The sequence below is a fragment of the Acipenser ruthenus genome, chromosome 1, assembly GCF_902713425.1.
Source record: "Acipenser ruthenus chromosome 1, fAciRut3.2 maternal haplotype, whole genome shotgun sequence".
In the NCBI taxonomy this organism is placed as follows: domain Eukaryota; kingdom Metazoa; phylum Chordata; class Actinopteri; order Acipenseriformes; family Acipenseridae; genus Acipenser; species Acipenser ruthenus.
The window spans coordinates 10,551,410-10,570,896 of record NC_081189.1 but is presented as its reverse complement, the minus strand read 5'-3'; the positions used below and the strand labels follow the sequence as shown (position 1 = coordinate 10,570,896).

General features: G+C 38.6%; 1 protein-coding gene across 1 annotated transcript in view; it reads left to right on the top strand.

The window, feature by feature from the left end:
- LOC117403638 (AT-rich interactive domain-containing protein 3A-like) overlaps window positions 1-8,307 on the top strand; it is a 115,485-nt gene extending 107,178 nt beyond the window's left edge. Inside the window, exons 7-8 of the mRNA XM_058998808.1 lie at window positions 1,338-1,427; window positions 3,498-8,307. Of these exons, the coding sequence (XP_058854791.1) occupies window positions 1,338-1,427; window positions 3,498-3,694 (287 nt within the window). The 3' untranslated portion in view covers window positions 3,695-8,307. The remainder of the gene's footprint in view (window positions 1-1,337; window positions 1,428-3,497) is intronic.
- Window positions 8,308-19,487: the final 11,180 nt, after the last annotated feature.

Sequence of the window (19,487 nt, the reverse complement as noted above, 5' to 3'; positions counted from 1 at the left end):
CCTCGGTTTGTCACAATATCATACTTCTCTAATTTGGTTTAAGCACAGCTATACCATACTGTTTAAAGGCTCTCCACCAATTTGCAGCTTTGATATTTTGCAATCTTTTCATGTAATACAGTAGTGTGCAAATTTATTAGAACACCCCATTGCTTCTGTATTGGACTCCTTGCTTGACAAAAGAACCAACTGTACAAAAGAAAGTCTGTGGATACAACCTCAAGAAAAATATAATCAAATGATTTTGAGAAAGTACAGACAGTGCCAAAAAGATGCCAAGCTGTTATTGATGCCAAAGGGAACCATACTAAATGTTAGCGTTAAAGACACTTTCAGAAATCGCTGTGTTTTTAGATTTGAATGAGTTTCATGTAACATGAGTTTGCAAAAATGAACAACTCATTTCTGTAGTAAATTAATACATTCTGTGTGGAAATGACAACTCTTGAATTGTTCTAATACATTTGCACACTATTGTAGTTAGATTAAGTAATGTATTATTCAGGTTAGTTTCTTGCTAGCTTTATACAATTAAAAAGGTTTTTATTAATCTCTAAAAAAAACAATTGCCTTTGTGCTTGCTTCAAAACAGGACCAATGATGTTTATGCAATGTTACCACCTTAAAGAAAAACAACAGGGTTAAGCACAGCATCTCCACTGCTAGAAATGACAAGCCTTTGAAGAGCAACCACGTTTCCTTCTTCTGTGTACTGTTGAGTCTGGGGGGGTTACCATGGAAACCGGGATGTAATTAAGACAACATGATGTCCGAATCCTATGATTTCCAAGAGAATTACATTAAAAAAACAACTAAAAGAAGCGTGAACTGTGCACACTTGAGACTATATGTTTATGATGGTTCCCTGCACACACAGTGCTTTATAAAGTGAAAGGGCAGTGTTTCTATATAAATAGAGGACATTGTGAAAATACAGTTACGTTAACTGCATATAGATACTGATCCAGTGCAAAAAAAAAACCTGATTTGATATGGGATATTCAAAAAGGACACATTATTGGCTATTCCCATTTTTGATCCGTATTAAATTGCACAAGAAAAGGATTTTGTGACCAACAGTATATCAGGTTTGATATATATATACATCGCTGTTTGCTTTTCCAGATAGATCGAGTGCTGTGGAAGAAAGCAGAAAAGGTTTCTGTCCATTGATACTCTATGCTGCAGCAAAGCCCTTGATAAAGTGTGCTAAAGTCCTGACATGCCTGAGAGTTATCATGCTGACTCCTCGCTGATCTCCACTTGCTGCTTCTGTTCCTGTTTTCAAAATGCTCATATTGAGTTTTTTTCTCTCTCTCTCTCTCTCTTTGTGACAGATGATAGACAAGAGACTGCATTGAACCTGTCTACCAACGGCATTAGCAGCATCAACATGTCAATAGAAATAAATGGAGTTGTCTACACAGGTAAATAGAGGGCCGTTTGCTGGTGTAATTGCAGGCAGGAAATCCAATAAGTTATAACAGCGCCCCTGCGCTTAGTCCTCAACACAATGTGATGTCTTCACTATAAAATCCATCGTAATGAAGTGCCAGTCCAATAGTGTTAAAAAAGTTAAATATCTCAAGATTGGGCTTGTTGAGTTGGGGTCGATGGGGCTTATTGTCTAATGTGCAAAGAAAAAGAGCACTTCCTTTAGTGGGAGACTGGCACCGCGTGTTGAAGCTCTGGACTGTCATTACTGTGAGATAAGCAGTGGCTTGCTGGAAGATGGCCCAGTTTCATGTAAATCCCTAGAATTTTTTTTTTTGGCTTGTCATTTTGCCTTTATTTTCTTGTCTTTTGCTTCTGAAAATACATTAGCAGTAAGTGCATTTAAAAGGGATAAAAGCATTCCCCAGGCTTTTGATTTTTTTACCTCTCATGAAATCTTTTGAACATTGTTCAGTTTTCCAGACTTCACTTTCTGTTGAAGCCCATTTAACCTGCCGCTACCACACTGCAGATTCACTCCCTGTGCAACAGGAATTAGGGCCCCACTTAAACACCCTTTTCTTCAGGTGGGAGCCTAATTAATGCTGCACAGGGTCTGCAGTGTTGTGGACGGACAGAATGCACTTCACAAAAAAAAAGAAATGTAGACAACTAAATCATCTAGTGAGAAATGATTATGCAAGAATGTGTTTTTGTCCAGGCGTTTATATTCCCTGTGAATGTACTATGAGACCTGCATGGTCTAGCCTTGGGTGCGAGAACCCTCACAAATTTAAAAACTTTAAACTCACTGAGTGGGCTTGTTCCTGCCCTGCTTTCACCTCTTGGACACTGAGTGTATTGGTGTGTAAGTACACATGTATTTACTAAGTTACTACTATGTAAATCCACAGTAATAAGAGACTCTTAATAAAAAGCGTAAGATGACATTTGGAAGCTTGGACAGCCTGATTGGATTGAGGTCTTGATTAGCGCTGTACTGTAGTGGTAAGCGCAAGGTCAGGAAATCAATTCAGCTTTGTGTCAGGCGGCTGCAAGCTTTTCCTGCTACCGTACATCTCTATACCTACAGGAGAGATTGCTGGCTTTTCACTCATTAAACTCCACTGCTTGGTAAAGTCTTGTTTGTATACTGTGTGCTCTATCCAGTTAGGTCATTAGGAACGTAATGTCATAAAGCCTATGAGCACAAAGCTGTGAAGATGTGCTTGTTCTCAGCATGCAGCCGTTCACTAATATAACATTCCTGGAACAACATCGGCCTATACAGGTTTTAGAAGAGTGGGTAACAATCTAATTTTGTTATGTAAAATGCTGTTTCTGGATCCTATTATTGATACTATTCTCTAACCAAAAACATGCAGCCAAGGGCCTTTCTGATGAGTGTATTGGGGACCCTAAAGTAAACCTTAAACTGCACAGGAAATCTGGTCTAATAGAGTAGGACCCCACATATATATATACAGAGAGGTTATAAAGTACAGCTTCAGACCCCTAGTGGTTCTTTGTAAAACCACCTGACTTCATAAATCTATGCATGACAGTACAAATAGGGGACAGAGCGACGTGATCTGTTCCCTTTTTTTATGGTTAAGAAACGACCCGGAAGGACCAGTATTGTGTTTATTGTACCGTGAGTGTTTTGTTTGTTTGTCTCTAATTGTTACTTGTTGTTATTAGACAGCTAACACGTTCCGAAGCTGTCGCCAGAGGCCAGCACTAACCCAGATATCACTGCACCTGTATCACAATAACTTGTATTTTAGAACATTGCTGTGTATTGCTGGGATTATTATTTACAGTCACCAGACCAGGATTATAAATAAACCTCCTTGCACTTTGGATTCTTGTTGTGTGCCTTTCATTGATCACAGCATTACTCCTGCAACTGCACACTGCAAGACATTTTGCCACAGGCCTTCATCTAATTTGCAGTTGAAAATTGTCAGGCCGTGGATATTAAGAGGTTGACGGTGCTGTTCAGTTTTCCTTTGAGAAGTCTTCTCAGTGATTTACTGGTCTTGTTTCTTCTCTCCTTCTAGGGGTCCTCTTCGCTCGAAAGCCAGTCATTCCAGTAGTGCCAGGCAGCAACGGAAGTAGCTTCAGCAGCTCTCAGAGAACGTCCTGTCCGGGGCTGGCAGCTCCAACCCAGCCGGTCTCTTCCTCTTCCTCCTCCTCCTCCTCCTCCTCCTCCTCCTCTTCAGCCTTTGCACAGACTTCAAGCAGCAACTCGCCCTGAGCTCCCTCCAGCCACCCGGACATTTATAGTAACCAACCATCCAACAGTCAACCGGGCCCAACCACAACAACAGCAAGCAACAAACAAGAAAACAACAAAGACTTCTGTGCTTCAAAGGTGGCTTCCCAGCGAGACACAGAATACAGCAGGAAACAAAACTGTTGCATGTAAAAACACCTCAACACTGTCTCATAAACCCCCAAATAAAAAAAAAAATAATAATATATATGATCATTTCTCATCAGCTTCATCAGCTTCATGGGAACCACGTCACACGTTTGTTTTGAAGCTTGCAAGGAATCATGGGAAACCAAAAGGCTGTCGGATGCGCAGAACCTGACTGACTACTTTCCCGCTCTTTGTGTGTGCATGTGACGAGACAGTGGGGTTCTGTGCGCAGTCCCGTAACTGCTGTGGCTGCCCAAGGCTTTTTATTTTTTTTAATTTTTTCTCAAAAGACTGTATTGTCACAGGCACTGGAAGAGGACATTTGCCGGATGAGATACAGTAACATTTTTTTTTACATTGTGTGTTGATTAAAAAAAAAGGTTGCTGTAAACAGCTACTACCAAAGAAAAATAAATCACTTATTTCAGGTCATATGAAATGGCTGAATTTACAGCAGGAAAAGGTCTCTAGAATATGAAGAGGCATTAATACAAAGGGACATTCACAACCAGCAGGGGCTGGTTTTGTAGGAATGATAGGCTTGTCCAAAGTGAATGTTGAAGGAACAGCTGCACAGGGGTCTATCATCAGCCTGCCCCATGTGTAGAGATTCGAAACTAACTGCAGTGAGTACTGGGGTCTGCTTATTAATCATTTTACATGGCTTTCTTTTCAATAGAATCAAATGAGCATTTTCATTGTTGACTAATGCACTTGTACAAGACCCAGAAGTTGACAAAAAAAAAAAAATTGTGGGGGGGGGTGGGGGTGGTGTGACAGTTGAAGATGTTTGTGCGTGTCTGTGTGTTGTGTCTGTGTGTCTGTCTGTATCTGTGTGTATGTGTGTGTGTCTGTGTCTGTGTTTGTCTGTGTTTGTCTGTGTGTCTGTCTGTGTGTGTGTGTGTGTGCTTGATTTTATATTCATTCTGTTAAGCTTGTCCTTGCTGTTTTTGGTTTTTTTTTTCCTGAGGTTGCTTGTTGACATTCGCTTGAACAGCAACACCAGTTACCTGTGCAGCCTGATACCTCACAGTTCTACTTGTATATACATAATGAAGACAAAGAATTGAAATACAACATATACCTCATACAATTCATTTCTATTCTTTTTTTATTGGAAAGCCACTTGAAATTAGTTTTGTTTCCACAGATCACTGGATTTTCCTTAATTATTATTATGTATTGTTATACCAAAGAAGGGAATATTCTATGCTAGGACATCTACCTCATTTTTTATAGACTGTACCAATAAGCATGACCTCTAGCCTACTGTAGTGGGCTTGATAGAAAGAATTCTACTGTATATGTATGTATATGTATATATATATATATATATACAGTAGTGTGCACATTTATTACAACACCCCATTGCATCTGTTATTTGGATTTGTTGTGCATATGAAATCAAACCACTGGAACTGAAAATCTGGGAAAATTGTCAAACAGGCAAATGCGTGATTGTCTAATTTAATTGATTACTTTAATAGGACACACATGCAGTTAATTTAAAATAGTAAGAGAAAAGGAACACAAATGGTACTTTTTAGCAGTTGTTTAAGATGCCTAACTAAAGCACGCAGTAGTCTAACATTTTCACACATGAGTGCCTATTGTTTCTATATCACTGATTAGTGACTGAAAAATAGTAATTCTCACACCCAGAGGTTTTCATGAAGGTAGGTAGGTATATAAAGGATATAAATGACAAATCTTGAGGTGTTGTAATAAATGTGCTTTTCATAGTTAAACACAGCTCTCCTGACATATCTTTGGTTTTCTATTATGAATCCTCAGAATAACTGTGCAGACCTTTTAATAAAACAGTACATGTACATCAAATAATTTGAAATAATACAAGTTTCAAAGTTTTAGACATTTGAGACTAATAACCTTCCTTCCCTATTCTGAGGTTTTATTGGGTATACAGTCAACTCTCAGTAATACAAATTTCAAAAGACTGGCAAAAAAATGTAGTCTTATCAGTAATTATCAGTTTTTTATTGAAGTCACAGTATCACTGAAATCCAAATTAAATTACATTACAATGAAAAATATTATACATTTTATTGAAAATACAGTATGTATACATTGCAACTTGAAATCTGCATTCATGCGCAAGCCCTATAGCAAGTCGAAATGCATCATGGGATCAGTACTCCCAAAACAGCACTAAAATACAGAACAGAGGCGCTAATCTGGATCCAAGTTAATACACTTCCCCATATCCTTTACACTCAGCTGTTTGAACGAGGGAGATTCGTTTTATTCGTTTTATGTTCTTTCCTCGAGGGGCTCCAAAATGATTTGTACAAAATTCGTATTATAGTAGTTGCATTTAAACTGCCATTTCTGATCCGGTTCAAATGCATCGGATCAAATGTACCTCTGGGGAGATGGTACAGATCAGGATCAGATGCATCGGTAGCATTTGATCCTGCCAGTGTAAACTCTCGACCGGCTCAAGTTCTGCATGCACTGTGGTGAGGTGACGTCCTTTGTTTTGAAGGCGGGCGCCAGACTGAAACATTCCCTCCAGTGTATATGCATACATACGAATCTAGCAATGTATTTATTTCACTTAAATAGTACTTCAAAGTAAATCAATGATCCATTACCCTAACAGTTATATAAAGCTGGTACCGGCACTCTTTCCATTCTGGGATCGTATTATAAAAATAATAAGCGTTGTTATTATTGTTTGTGTTATAAAATAATATTACTTACTACAAACATTATTACTAACAAAAGATATTACAAGAAAAAAAAAAAAAAAGTACTGGGTTGCATTTCAATTTAATCTGACCATAGCTTCTCACTGTCAAAAGTCTTTCTTTCACAGCACAAAAGTTTTTACTGGAGTAATTTTTTTTTTTGCGTCTTTTTAAAACATGTACTTTGATGTGTTTCATTTTTCCTGGACCTTCGTGTTTTTTTTTATTATCCCGCCAACACAATTGCAACAGTTTGAATAACTACCTACAGAACTTTGCCCCCCCCCATATATTTGTTCCCCCAATGAACATATCACAGGTAAAATAACTCTTAAAATCTTTCGGTCTGTGCGCATGCGAAGCCTTCAGGCTGCTTGATAGCTGATCCTGCTCAAATGGCTGTGTAAACAGAACACCACTGATCATGATCAAATGCACCGATACAACTGATCCAGATCAGAAATGGCACTGTAAATGCGCCTAGTGAAATCATATTATAAGAAGTAACGAGTCTGAGTTTGTCTTGATGAGAACTGACTGTATCTCTCTCTCTCTCTCTCTCTCTCTCTCTCCTCTCTCTCTCTCTCTCTCTCTCTCTCTCTCTCTCTCTCTCTCTCTCTCCTCTATCTCTCTATATATAGATAGATAGATAGATATAGCTATATATATATATAGAATGCTTTTAAAAGGACAGCAAGCTGTTCACGTTTCTGATTCGTTGTTTTGTAACGGTGTGGTGTTTTTGGTATGGGTAGTGCAAAATAGACAATATCTTATGTACACAATATCATGTTTCAAATGTTCACCGAAGCTGACTAGGAATGATCTAAGAAGTGACTAAGTTGCCAGTAATACAGTTGCTAGTGCTGATAATAGGTAATACCATGGATTGTAAATCCTTGCTTATGTGTCAGTGATAGCTTATAGGTTGTTGGTGTTTGTGAATGTGTAAAAACTCAATTGGGACCTATGATTAACTTGTATATAAGGCCCATCCAAAATGCAGAAAGTAACCCCAGATCCTCCTTTCACTGATGAAGCACTTGCATTCTTGGACCATTCCTAAGATGAAATTGAAAGCAAATTCATGGATGTACTGTATAAGGTGTAAGCTTTACGGTGGCCTTTGGAATCAAATCAAACCAAAAAAAAAACAAATGAAAAAGAAAAGACATGGCCGAGACTGTGAATTCAGGAGCTGTATTTAAGGAAGCAGCAGAAGATTTGCCACTGAACATTAGTGATACAAGACAGTTGTTAATACTTCAGTGCTGGCACAGTCTATAGAGTCACGTCATTGGTGTCTCGTGGGGGACACGCTGCCAATCACCGGAGATCTTGTTGCCGACTGTGAACCAGGAAATAAGGTTTATCTCTTATTCCTTGAACCAAAGATCAAAAGCAACGTTATTTCACTTTGTAAAAAAAGAAAAAAAAAAACAACTATAGCACATAGTTTAAATGACGTGTACTTATTGTTGCTTTTGGAATTGTTTGCAATGCTATGCTGGTAGATGTTAGACCCTATAATGGCTTTACTCGCTATGTATGACGCTTTTCTTGTTTTGTTTTTTCCTTGTTCATTTTGGATTAATCCAGTGCATTATGGGAATACTGGATTGTGGTGCTCAGGGGTTTCACACATACAGAAGATAAACAGCTGAAAGAGAATTTCTGCTGCTTTGCCATTTGACTTGTAGCACATTTAGAAATAAAATGCTGCTTTAAACGGAACACCCAAAGATCTGTGCTTCTTTCTTGTGCAAAAGGCGGACTGCTCCATGGAAAACACTGTTTAACCCTGCTCTTGAAATGCAGATAATAATGGATTGTTCTAACTCCTTTATGTCTATCAATTACATCTTTAAAAAAATACCCCAAATATAAGAAAAGAATATTCCAAAAGAAATGTTATATATATATATATATATATATATATATATATATTAAATCAATGTCCTTTTGCAAGGGACTCTGCATATAATGCACCATTCACAGCCCACCTCTGTAAAGCGCGTTGTGATAGTGGTCCACTATGAAAGGCACTATATAAAAATGGATATTATTATTATTATTATTATTATTATTATTATTATTATTATTATTATTATTATTATTATTATTATTAATCGTAATTAGTCTGACACAGGACCAAATACATGTGCTATATATATATATATATATATATATATGTATATATATATATATATATATATATATATATATATATATATATATATATATAATTCTCCCATGTTTAGCTAGTTTAGATGGTATTTGTTGTTGTGCAGTATATTTGTATCTTGTCTAGCATATCTCAAGTTTCATTCTCTATTATTCCTCTGTGCTCACAGGAAGACACTCTTATAAGTGGTAGGATCAACTGCACACATTCATTTATCAGTTATATATAACGTTGTATTTTTGTTTCACAGTTATAACAGATTTCACAATTTCCGTGAAATGTAACCATCGCCGTGTAATATGTAGTTCCCCTGAAAATTCCCATTTCTGAAAGAATAGTGTAAGTACTGTATACATATTTTTTATCACTTAAAAACTACCTGCTGCACGGCATTTAGGAACCTGGCAGCCGGTTTAGTTTGCTTCTGGTAAATGATTGAACGCACAGCATAATGCTGTACGATTTCTTTAGAATGTCTCCAATGAAACAAACAGCAGCATTAAAGACAGTAAATATTTCTGTTAAAGATTGCTCTTGTAGTCTCAAGGAGAACATGCTGACAAAAATACCATGGCTTTCGGGGGGTGCTTTAAACCAATGAACCCCCCCCCCCCCCCACCCCAGGTACGCCCGCCTTCTGTCACTCCTCCCCACCAGCTGACCCAGTTGTGTGTCTCCTTCATGATAATTACTTCATGAAGACAGAGCTTGAATCATTTTCTTTATTTTCCATTTTTTTCTCCATTTTGGTCTGGGGTTGTGTGAAGTAGCGAGTACTGCGTCAGGATGGCAGCCCACTACTCACAAATAACACCAAGGAAACGCTTCAGGTTCTGGGACTGTCAGTCTTTTAGTGTTCAACTTCAATTTAATGCCAAAAATAATAAAAACAAAATACAAGCAAAGGGTGGCCACCTTGGCCCAAGAGCAGGGGAACAGCCAACTAGGTGCTGGTTTTTCGAGAAGAAAGAAATCTGGTTTGAAGTGCCAAGGAGGGTAACTACATGACTACTATATACACCAAGGCTTCATTAATATCTGTAATTGTCAGTGATAACAAAGCTGCTTAACCTGGATAAAAAATAACAAGTTAACAGAAAACACTGTTACCATAAAATATTAAGCCACAGGTGTATAGAGTTAAAGCAAAGCAGCCAATTAGTATGAACACAAAGTTAATGACTGCAGGACAAAGGTCAGAGTCCCGTACACCAGGGCAGGCAATTAAACTAATGATGCCAGAGCGTTCTGCATTAAGCAGCGAACGTGGAGAAAAGATTGCTTAATTAAAGGCTGAGCTGCTGATGTAATTAGGAGCAGCCGAGATTAGCAGCCGTCAATGTTTTAGTCTGATTTTGCAGGTAATAGAGTTATTATTGGGCTGAAGAAGGGCTACATTACACTTCTGAATAAACAAAAACAAATTAGCAGCAGCCGTCCAATACTGGGTTATCTTGTCAGCTACTGACAGAAATCCATGGCCTGTAACACAGTGTTCATTTTATGCACCACTGACACCCACAGTTCAAATCCATAATGCTGCTATAAAGTAAGGAAAACCATCCATTAGGATTGTGGCTCGGATGGGAAAAAAATCTACAGTTTGTGCATTTTTAATTGCTCTGACCTAACAAATAATTTAGCCATTTTGAGTTTCCAGGGATTGATTTGTATATCAATAACCGTAAAAGCCTCTGGTTTAGTGCTGCTGCTGCTGCTGCTTTTAAAGACACAGTGCGCTCTCTATTGTCTGTTCCTCCTTCCCTGTGTCTTACAATGGAGCTGCATTTTCTAAATTGATATCAAGGAATTCTTTGTATATTAATACATGAAACTCAATAAGAAAGCGATTATTCAGACTGTTGTTATCATATTGAATGTGATCTAAACTTGCAGCAGAGTTTCTCTTCACTCTGGGCTAGGCGTGGAGCCATGTGTAAAAAAAGCATTCATATTTTAACATATCTTTTTTCACAGATTTAACTTAAATCTTGCATTTTTTCCCCAGATTTAACTTAAATCTTGTATTTTTTCCCCAAATTTATAAATGTTGTGAAAATATTTTCTTTTTTAAATGTGTACATTCAGGTATAATTTATAAATCTAGTTACAAGATTTAACATTTAGCTAAATATTTAACTAAATCTCAAATCTCTTAACTAGATTTAACATTTAGCTAAATATTTAACTAAATCTTTAATCTCTTAACAAGATTTAACATTTAGCTAAATATTTAACTGGCCAGCTAAATCTGGAGTTCATATGCAAATGAGCTCTGCCCTCTTTGTGCTTTCACACAATTTGATTGGCTCTTGTAATGCTAATCGGGAAATATACCAATTTCAGCATTACAAGAGCCAATCAAAACACGTGAAAGCAAAAGCGGGCAGAGCGGGTGAAAATGTCACGCCGGCTATGAAGCTTAACACAGAAAATGGAGTTTATCATCACTGCTGGTAGGAAAACACCAAGAAATTCATCATTTTCAGGCTTCACTGAAGGGCTGTATTTGCAGAATTAACAGGTTACATTTAGACTTCATTTTTGCAGTTTAAAAAATTAGAATAAGTTATCATAATAATATAGTTAAAGAGAACATGAAAACATCAGGTAGATGCTAGTTAGAAATCCAAAAAATTACAAAGTATGAATAATGTTGCAGTAATCTATGAATATTCATATAATCAATGACTGCCTTAATGTGGGGCCCATTTATAAATGAATTACAGCAATCTGAAAGAACGTTTTGGATTGTAAACAGAAACAAATAATCATCTCGATCAAGCTAATACTCACAGGAGAAAAGCAGCATTCGTGCAAAGGGGGTTGAGACGTTATCAGCAGATAAACTCATCATTACTGTATTTTGCCAGCTGTCTTCTAGGATATTTATGCAAATAAATGACAAATTCCATTTTCTTTCTTGGTTCTGAAAGGTCTTCCTTATTTGTGCTAAATGTTAATTGGGTTTTCAATGAATGATTGTTTAAACTCTCCCTGTCTTATTATCAGACCTTTGCATTGAGGGGTTTTCATTGAGGTATTTGACTATGCTGGTTCAGTTTGCCCTGTGATTTATCTTGTCATGCTTTACAGTTCAGCACAATGTATTACAAACTGAATTAAAGAGCCTCTTATATTATACATATTTTTATTTTAAAAATTGTTTATTCAGGAAAGTCATATAAGCTACACTTAGCTTGTCTTCTACAACGGCGTCCTGATGAGAACATATATACACACACACACACACACACACAAACATTTTTTTTTTTTTATTACAGTGTGAGGTCTCTGATCTAAGTGCAGCAGGTAAACGGTTCCAGTCAGAGACAGCAGCAAAAGCAAAAGATGTTACAAAATATTTGGTGTCACAGACATTGCGCAAGCTCTACTGACACATGAACTCCTGAAACAATTTAACTAAACAGGTAATGTGTTATATGCCCCTTTAAAAAGAATCCGGTTCCAATGACAGATCCTTCTATTAGCAGGTGATAACAAGTTTAGCCTGGAATACAAGGTACAGTGATGTTCTAAACGAGTACACTGAAGAACAAATCTACAAATCCTGTTAAACACTGTATCACTCTTCTTCAGCGACTCCTTACTAGCATTCCTAGTGATCACATCGTTGTATGCGAGAATAGAGAATAAAAGTTTGAGCTAATTTAAACAGTGCTGTAAAATTTAAACAATGTCACTGACCGTACAATACTCCGAGCTTCAGACCAATTTTACTACAAACATCTTTAATATGTTTTTCAAATTTAATAGATGTGTCAATATAAACCCCAAGATATTTAAAAGTGTCAACTCTCTCCAATGGTGTAGTGTTACAAGTAACAATAGTAATATCTGAACTAGTATTTTGTATAATTTTCTCCGAGCCAAATAGCATGATATTTGTCTTTTTTTCATTTAAGATCAGACCATTTTCATCAAACCGTTTTTGAAGTCTGGATATTATCAGAACTATAGTAAACCACAGTATCATCTGCATACATATGTACAGAGCTTTTCTTGCAAATGTTAAGTATTTAATTAATAAAAATAGAAAATAACTAGAAAAATCACTTTTAAAGATGGGAGATACTATAGCTTGTGAGGCATTTCACTAAACATGAGAGACATATTAATTAACTTACTCAAGTTTTCAAAAGTAGATGGATCAGAGGAGGGGGCTCTGTATAGACAGCCAACAGTCAATTCCTTATTTCCACCTAATTTAAGTTTAGCGAATACAGCTTCTAGAGGGTTAAGTTTTATTTTGGTTTTGTAAACAGATGATTGAAACTTATTTGTTAAACAAAGCTTCCCTCCACCCCTCTTTGTTCGGTCCATGTGGTACATCATAAAAGTATCTATTTCAATTTGAGCGTTGTCAATTTGGTGGATAACCATGTTTCAGAGATAGCTAACACATCAGGTTTATGAGTTTCAGTCCAACTTCTAAGCAACCTTTCACTGTAGACCAATTTACATCTTGCTGAGTCTCACACGATAATAATTGTTATTTAAAACTGGCCATGCTTGAATATTAGACATAAGTGGTCCAGGGTTTAGTTCAGCGTCCCCACAAAGTATTTAAAAATGTATGCAAATAAGCTTTACCAGACAATAAACATGGTACATATTTCTCCTGTATATAGAGTTAGATTTTAGTACACGATTCAGTGGTTTTGTAGCATCAACCTGGACATTTCCATGCTGTCTCCACCAACTCTCATATCCTAGTAGTAAAGGTATCTTTCATGAAACTTCAGCATTTAAGTTAGTTAAGTGTATAGGGTACTTTAGAGGGACCACAATTTGGGTTGACTTGTAGTCCCTAAAACATATATAGCCTTCAATATTTAAAACAATAAAAAAAAGATTCTAATAGCCATTTTCTATAGTAAAAAAATAAACTTCAAAAACAATTTTACATACAGTACTTCTGACTGCTTCCAAGACACGGACAAGCACAGGCAAGCTCTGCACTTGTCGCGCACCGCGCTTGCCTGCACAGGTGTTCTTAAGTCTCTGCCAAATCTCGCGAGGTGTCAGCTGCCACCGCAGTTCGTAGAGTTAGACACAGTTCACAGTTTTTAAGCTGTTCAGTTTGAAGTAAAACACAGTACACTGTTCCCTGTTTAAAAGAGCAAAGAGCAGATTCTGCACTTAGAGCCCTGTGTTTTTCACAAATACGAAATAACACAAAATAAAACAAAACATCAGTTTTTTTAAATTGGGAGGTTTATTCCAAAAATACTTTAAATAAATACTTGTAATCATAGTTGTCAAGGCTCAACCATTACCATGGACATGAAGGAAAACATAAATTCTGTCTAGCACTATAATTTGGAGCATGTCGTTCCAAATTATAATTAAAATTGTGATGGAAGACAAGAGACGTTTGTTTCTAAAATGCCTAAACCGCGCATAACAATTAAACAATGCTGCAAAGAATTTGAAAATGAGGGGATGTATGCAGCTGACAGTGACAAAATAATGATGTGCAGATTTTGCAGCTGTCGGCTGGAATGGGAGTAGTGGTGGGGTAGTGGTTAGGTGTGGAGCGGTGGTGTAGCGGTTAGGTCTCTGGACTCTTGACCGGAGGGTCTGGGGTTTAATCCCAGGTGGGGGACACTGCTGCTGTACCCTTGAGCAAGGTACTTTACCTAGATTGCTCCAGTAAAAACCCAACTGTATAAATGGGTAATTGTATGTAAAAATAATGTGATATCTTGTAACAATTGTAAGTCGCCCTGGATAAGGGCATCTGCTAAGAAATAAATAATAATAATACGGTCATTAAGCATCATTTGTTGTTTTTTGCTTTTGGGGAAAATATGACTTGTTTGCTTATATTTTGCATTAGTATGCTAATTCTTTGTTTTATTTCAAGTGGTGCAGACTTTGCACTGGAGCAAATGCTGTTTTGGTTTTGAATGAATTTGAATGAATGAATCTGCTTAAATACTGAGAAACTCCAAGTTTGTTGTATATTTGTTGTATACTTAGTGTTCCGCGTTTTCGGTATATTTTACATATATTAAAATAGGGATAAAATTGTTTTAAAAAATAAAGACGATTCTCCGTCCCCTTTTATGCTGTCACACATGACCCCTTGGTAAACGAGTGCAATCGCCTCTCCAATCTGCGGCTGCCACGTCGTTTCCTTTCCGGGTCAATGCGTTATTGCAACGGAGTCTCGCCGCCTTTCAGGCTGGCCAACTTCCCTTGGACCCTGGGAAAGAACTGTCAGGCCAGCCCATCCAGGGAACTCTGTTCTCGCTGCTTAGCTCCCTCACAGGTCGGGAGGGAGATTTACAACTAAGAATCATTGTATTTCTTTCACAAAGTCCCATCGGCAATGTATTCCAATTTGAAACTGCAGCAAAAGCAAAAGATTTCCTTCCAGTAACACTTTTTACCAACTGTATTTTAAAATATTTAGTACCACAAACATTTCATAAACTATAATCACAGGTAAACTCCTGGAATAGATTACTCAAATAAACAAATCTACAAATCCTGTTAAACATTGTATGACATTACCGTTACTGCCACTAATAAGAAATTATGGTAACTAAATTATTTTTCAGTGCTAGGTCTGTTTATGTCAAAAAAAAAAAAAAAAAAAAAGCAGATGATGTTTTATAAAAAATATGTTGTAGCAGGATAGCTTGTGGGGACGTCAGACCAGGAAGAAGAAACCGGACCCAGTACTGAGGTTGAATGTGCTGGTGCGCGAGTTTGGATTATAAATAAAAGATTTAAACAAACAAAACAAAACAAAACACTTCAAAACAAAACGGCACGGTGGCCAAAACAAACAAACAGATACAAAAACAAGTACCATTAACAAGAGCAATCCAAACAACGCTGCCCTCATTTCAGCCTGCTTATTTAGTGGCCATTGATTAGCAGCTGACCTTTGACCTGCATGGAGGGATTCCGCAGGCCAATCAGATCAGCGTTGTCATGGAGGATTTGTGTGGCTGATCCCAAGGCAGGCTACTGTTCCGTCAATACTAATTAACTACTGCAGTGCCAGCAGCAAATTTGCAATGGGATTCTTTCATTGCTTCCTTTATTTACTGCACCCTTTTTAATGAGCAAGTAGCTTCCCATGTTGTTTTCACTTCTTTTTTGAAATGCCCCTGATGGTTTTTTGCAGATCACCAGTCCCAGTTCTGTGTGTGATCTGTTCCACTTCTGAGTGATAATCGTCTTCTCATTTTATCAGCACTAGGAGCAATATGGAGTCCCTAGTCTCTCTCTTAGATCACAGGGTGATGGTTTGCTCAGTATTCCACAGATACACAGAAAGAAGGCAGGTGGCAGAGCTTTCAGCTTTAGAGACTCTAAGCTGTGGAATGATCTGCCATGATTTGTAAGGGAGGCCCCTTTTTATAAATGATGTACATTTTGTCATTGCTTTTTAATGTAAGATTAAAACAGCAGTTTTGTTATTTGAATGGATGTAATTTAATCAATCAATCAATCAATCTTTATTTTATGTCGCGCCTTTCATAGAGGACCACCTTCACAAAGCGCTTTACAAGATAGTGAGATACAATGCAAATACATTAAATACAGTGAAATACAGGGCATAGTACATTAAATACAAACAGTAAAAAACATTGCAAATACATTAAATACAGGCATAATACATTAAATACAAGGCTAGGATGTGAATTCTAAACATTGTGGATGCGTGTGTCATACAGAATGATACGAATAAGATGGAGTGAAAAACCTGAAATAGCAATTTAGACAACAGCTAATAACAGATATCAGGTTTAAAGAGCATTGAAAGCAAGAGAGAACAAGTGGGTCTTGAGAGTTGATTTGAAGTGAGCGATTGTGGGAGCTACACACCCTAAAGCTGGGAGAGAGTTCCAGAGGGTCGGGGCCATGAAGTTAAAAGAACGCTCTTCGAGTGTGGTGCACTTTTTCTTGGGTATAACAAGCCAGTCAGAATCAGAGGACCTCAGCTTGTGTGCAGGGACATAGCGGGTCAGCAGGTTGGAGAGATACTCTAGACCTGTGTGATGAAGGGCCTTGTAGGCAAGCAGGAGAATTTTGAAAGTAATCCTGAATTTTACAGGTAGCCAGTGTAGGTGGGCAAGACAGGAGGTAATGTGATCATGTTTTTTACATCTGGTAAGGATCCTAGCAGCGACATTTTGAACCAGCTGCAATCGGTTTATGGCGCGTGACGGAAGACCACCATAGAGAGAGTTGCAGTAGTCGAGTCGAAAGGAGATGAATGCATGACAGAGTATCTCTGCATCCTGGAGGGAAAGGTAGGGACAGACCTTTGAGATGTTTCGGAGGTGGTAGCAGGAGGATTTGACTACAGAGGATATTTGGGCATCAAAGGAGAGGTTACAATCCAGAAGTACACCAAGGCTTTGTATAGTGGGGGAAGGCAGCAACATGCAGGTTCCAAGGTTCAAGGAAGCAATATTGAGATTCTTGAGTTGAGTTTTCGATCCTACTAGAAGAAGTTCAGATTTGTTAGTGTTGAGCTGAAGAAAATTGGCAGACATCCAGGCCTCGATGTCTTGGATGCAAGCTGAGAACCGGACCATGGCAGAGGGACATCCAGTGTCTAGTTTTAGTAGAGCTGAGTGTCATCTACATAGAGTGAAACATGAGGCTATGTTGGCAGATGAGGTGACCCAAGGGAAGCATGTAGATGTTGAAGAGAAGAGACCCAAGAACAGACCCTTGAGGGACACCGCAGGTGACCGGGTTTGCGTCACCACTGCTTCCATCATATAAGACAGCATGCGTCCAGATAGGTAAGAGGACAGCCAGGAGAGACTGGTTCCAGAGATCCCAGCATACTTCTGAAGGTGGTCAAGAAGAATGCTATGATCTATGGTATCAGAAACAGCAGTTAGGTCAAGGAGGACAAGAACAGAGGGAGCAGCAGCATCAGCATTCAGCAGAAGATCATTTACAATCTGGAGCAGAGAAGTTTTGGTACTGTGATGCGGCCGGAAAGCCAGACTGCGGAGGTTCAAGCAGATTGTTTTCTGTGAGATGTTTCATCAGCTGGATGGCTACAGCCCTTTCAAGAGTTTTGGGGAGAAAAGGAAGTTTGGATAGGGGACAGAAGTTAGATAAGACAGCCGGGTCAAGGGAGGGTTTTTTGAGCACCGACATTACTCGGGCAGTCTTGAGGCCAGCAGGAACCAGGCCAGGGACAGGTTGAGACAGGTGAGGGACAGGTTGAGACAGGTTGAGAGTGTGCATAATGGAAGGAGCAAGGTCAGAAGCACAGAAACGGACAAGATTTGTTGGCCAAAGGTCCAAGGGGCACTTGGCAGTAGTTGATTTCAACAATAGGCTGGAGACATCAGTAATGGAGAGAGGAGAAAAGGAAGAGATAGCAGGAGGGGCAATCGGAGGGGAATCAAGGTGGTCAAGTACTATACTGGGTTTGTGGCAGGGGAGCGTAGAATAAATGGTGTTGATTTTGTTCCGAAAGAAAGAGGAGAAATGATGGCAGGTAAGAGAGGAGGATGAATGGGAGATGGATTTATGAATGGCTGGGTGCAGGATTTGATCAATGGTTTTGAAGAGAATATTTGGTTTACCGTGTCCCAGGGCAGCAGTGTGCAGAAGTAGGGCCGCAATGTGGAGTAGTGGTTAGGGCTCTGGACTCTTGACCGGAGGGTCGTGGGTTCAATCCCAGGTGGGGGACACTGCTGCTGTACCCTTCAGCAAAGTACTTTACCTAGATTGCTCCAGTAAAAACCCAACTGTATAATTGGGTAATTGTATGTAAAAATAATGTGATATCTTGTAACAATTGTAATTGTCTTGCCCTGGATAAGGGTGCCTGCTAAGAAATAAGTAATAATAATAATAATAAGATTTCAGAGAAGTACTTCACCCTGGCAGCAGTGAGCGCGCACCTGTAGCTACTGAGGTGATCAGTCCAAATCTCTCTGTGAACTGTTAGTCCAGACAACCTCCATTTGCGCTCAGACTTGCGCTCAGACTTAAGCAGTCGAAGTTCGAGGGTATACCATGGACAGTTGCGATGTTTCTTCACTGTTCTGGTTGTAAGCGGGGCAGCTGTGTCGATGATCTGAGTAAGGGTGGCGTTGTAGAGGGACACCGCATCATCAACCGAAGACGGAAGAGTACCAGTCAGAGGGGAAGAAGAAACACATTCTGAGAGTATTATAGGATTTAGCAGATTTTTGGGATGGAAGGAAATAACAGTATCAGTAGTAGTTGAAGGTGCAGGAAGATTAATATTGGCAGTGATTAAGAAATGGTCAGAGAGAGAGATATCTGAGACTGAGAGATTGGAGATATCAAGACCCTTGGTGATGAGCAGATCCAGGGTGTGTCCACAGGTGTGAGTGGGAATGTTGACTGATTGAGAGAGTCCAAGACAGTCCAGGAGTGTGACAAAGTCAGTCACTTGAGGGGAAGAAGGCAAATTGACATGGATGTTGAAATCACCTAGGAGTAGAATTTTGTCAGTTGAAGTGCAGATTAGGGAGAGGAAATGCGAGAACTCAACAATAAAAGCAGAGTTATTCTTTGGTGGACGATGGTTAACAGCAAGGGTGAGGGGCATGGGAGAGGGGATCTTGATAGCGAGATGCTTCAAAACTCAGAGCACTCCAGACAATTCAAAACCTTTTTTTTTTTTTAGCAGTGGAGATACAGCAATCAGATTCCTAATTGAGCTTGAAATTGCCAGGACCCC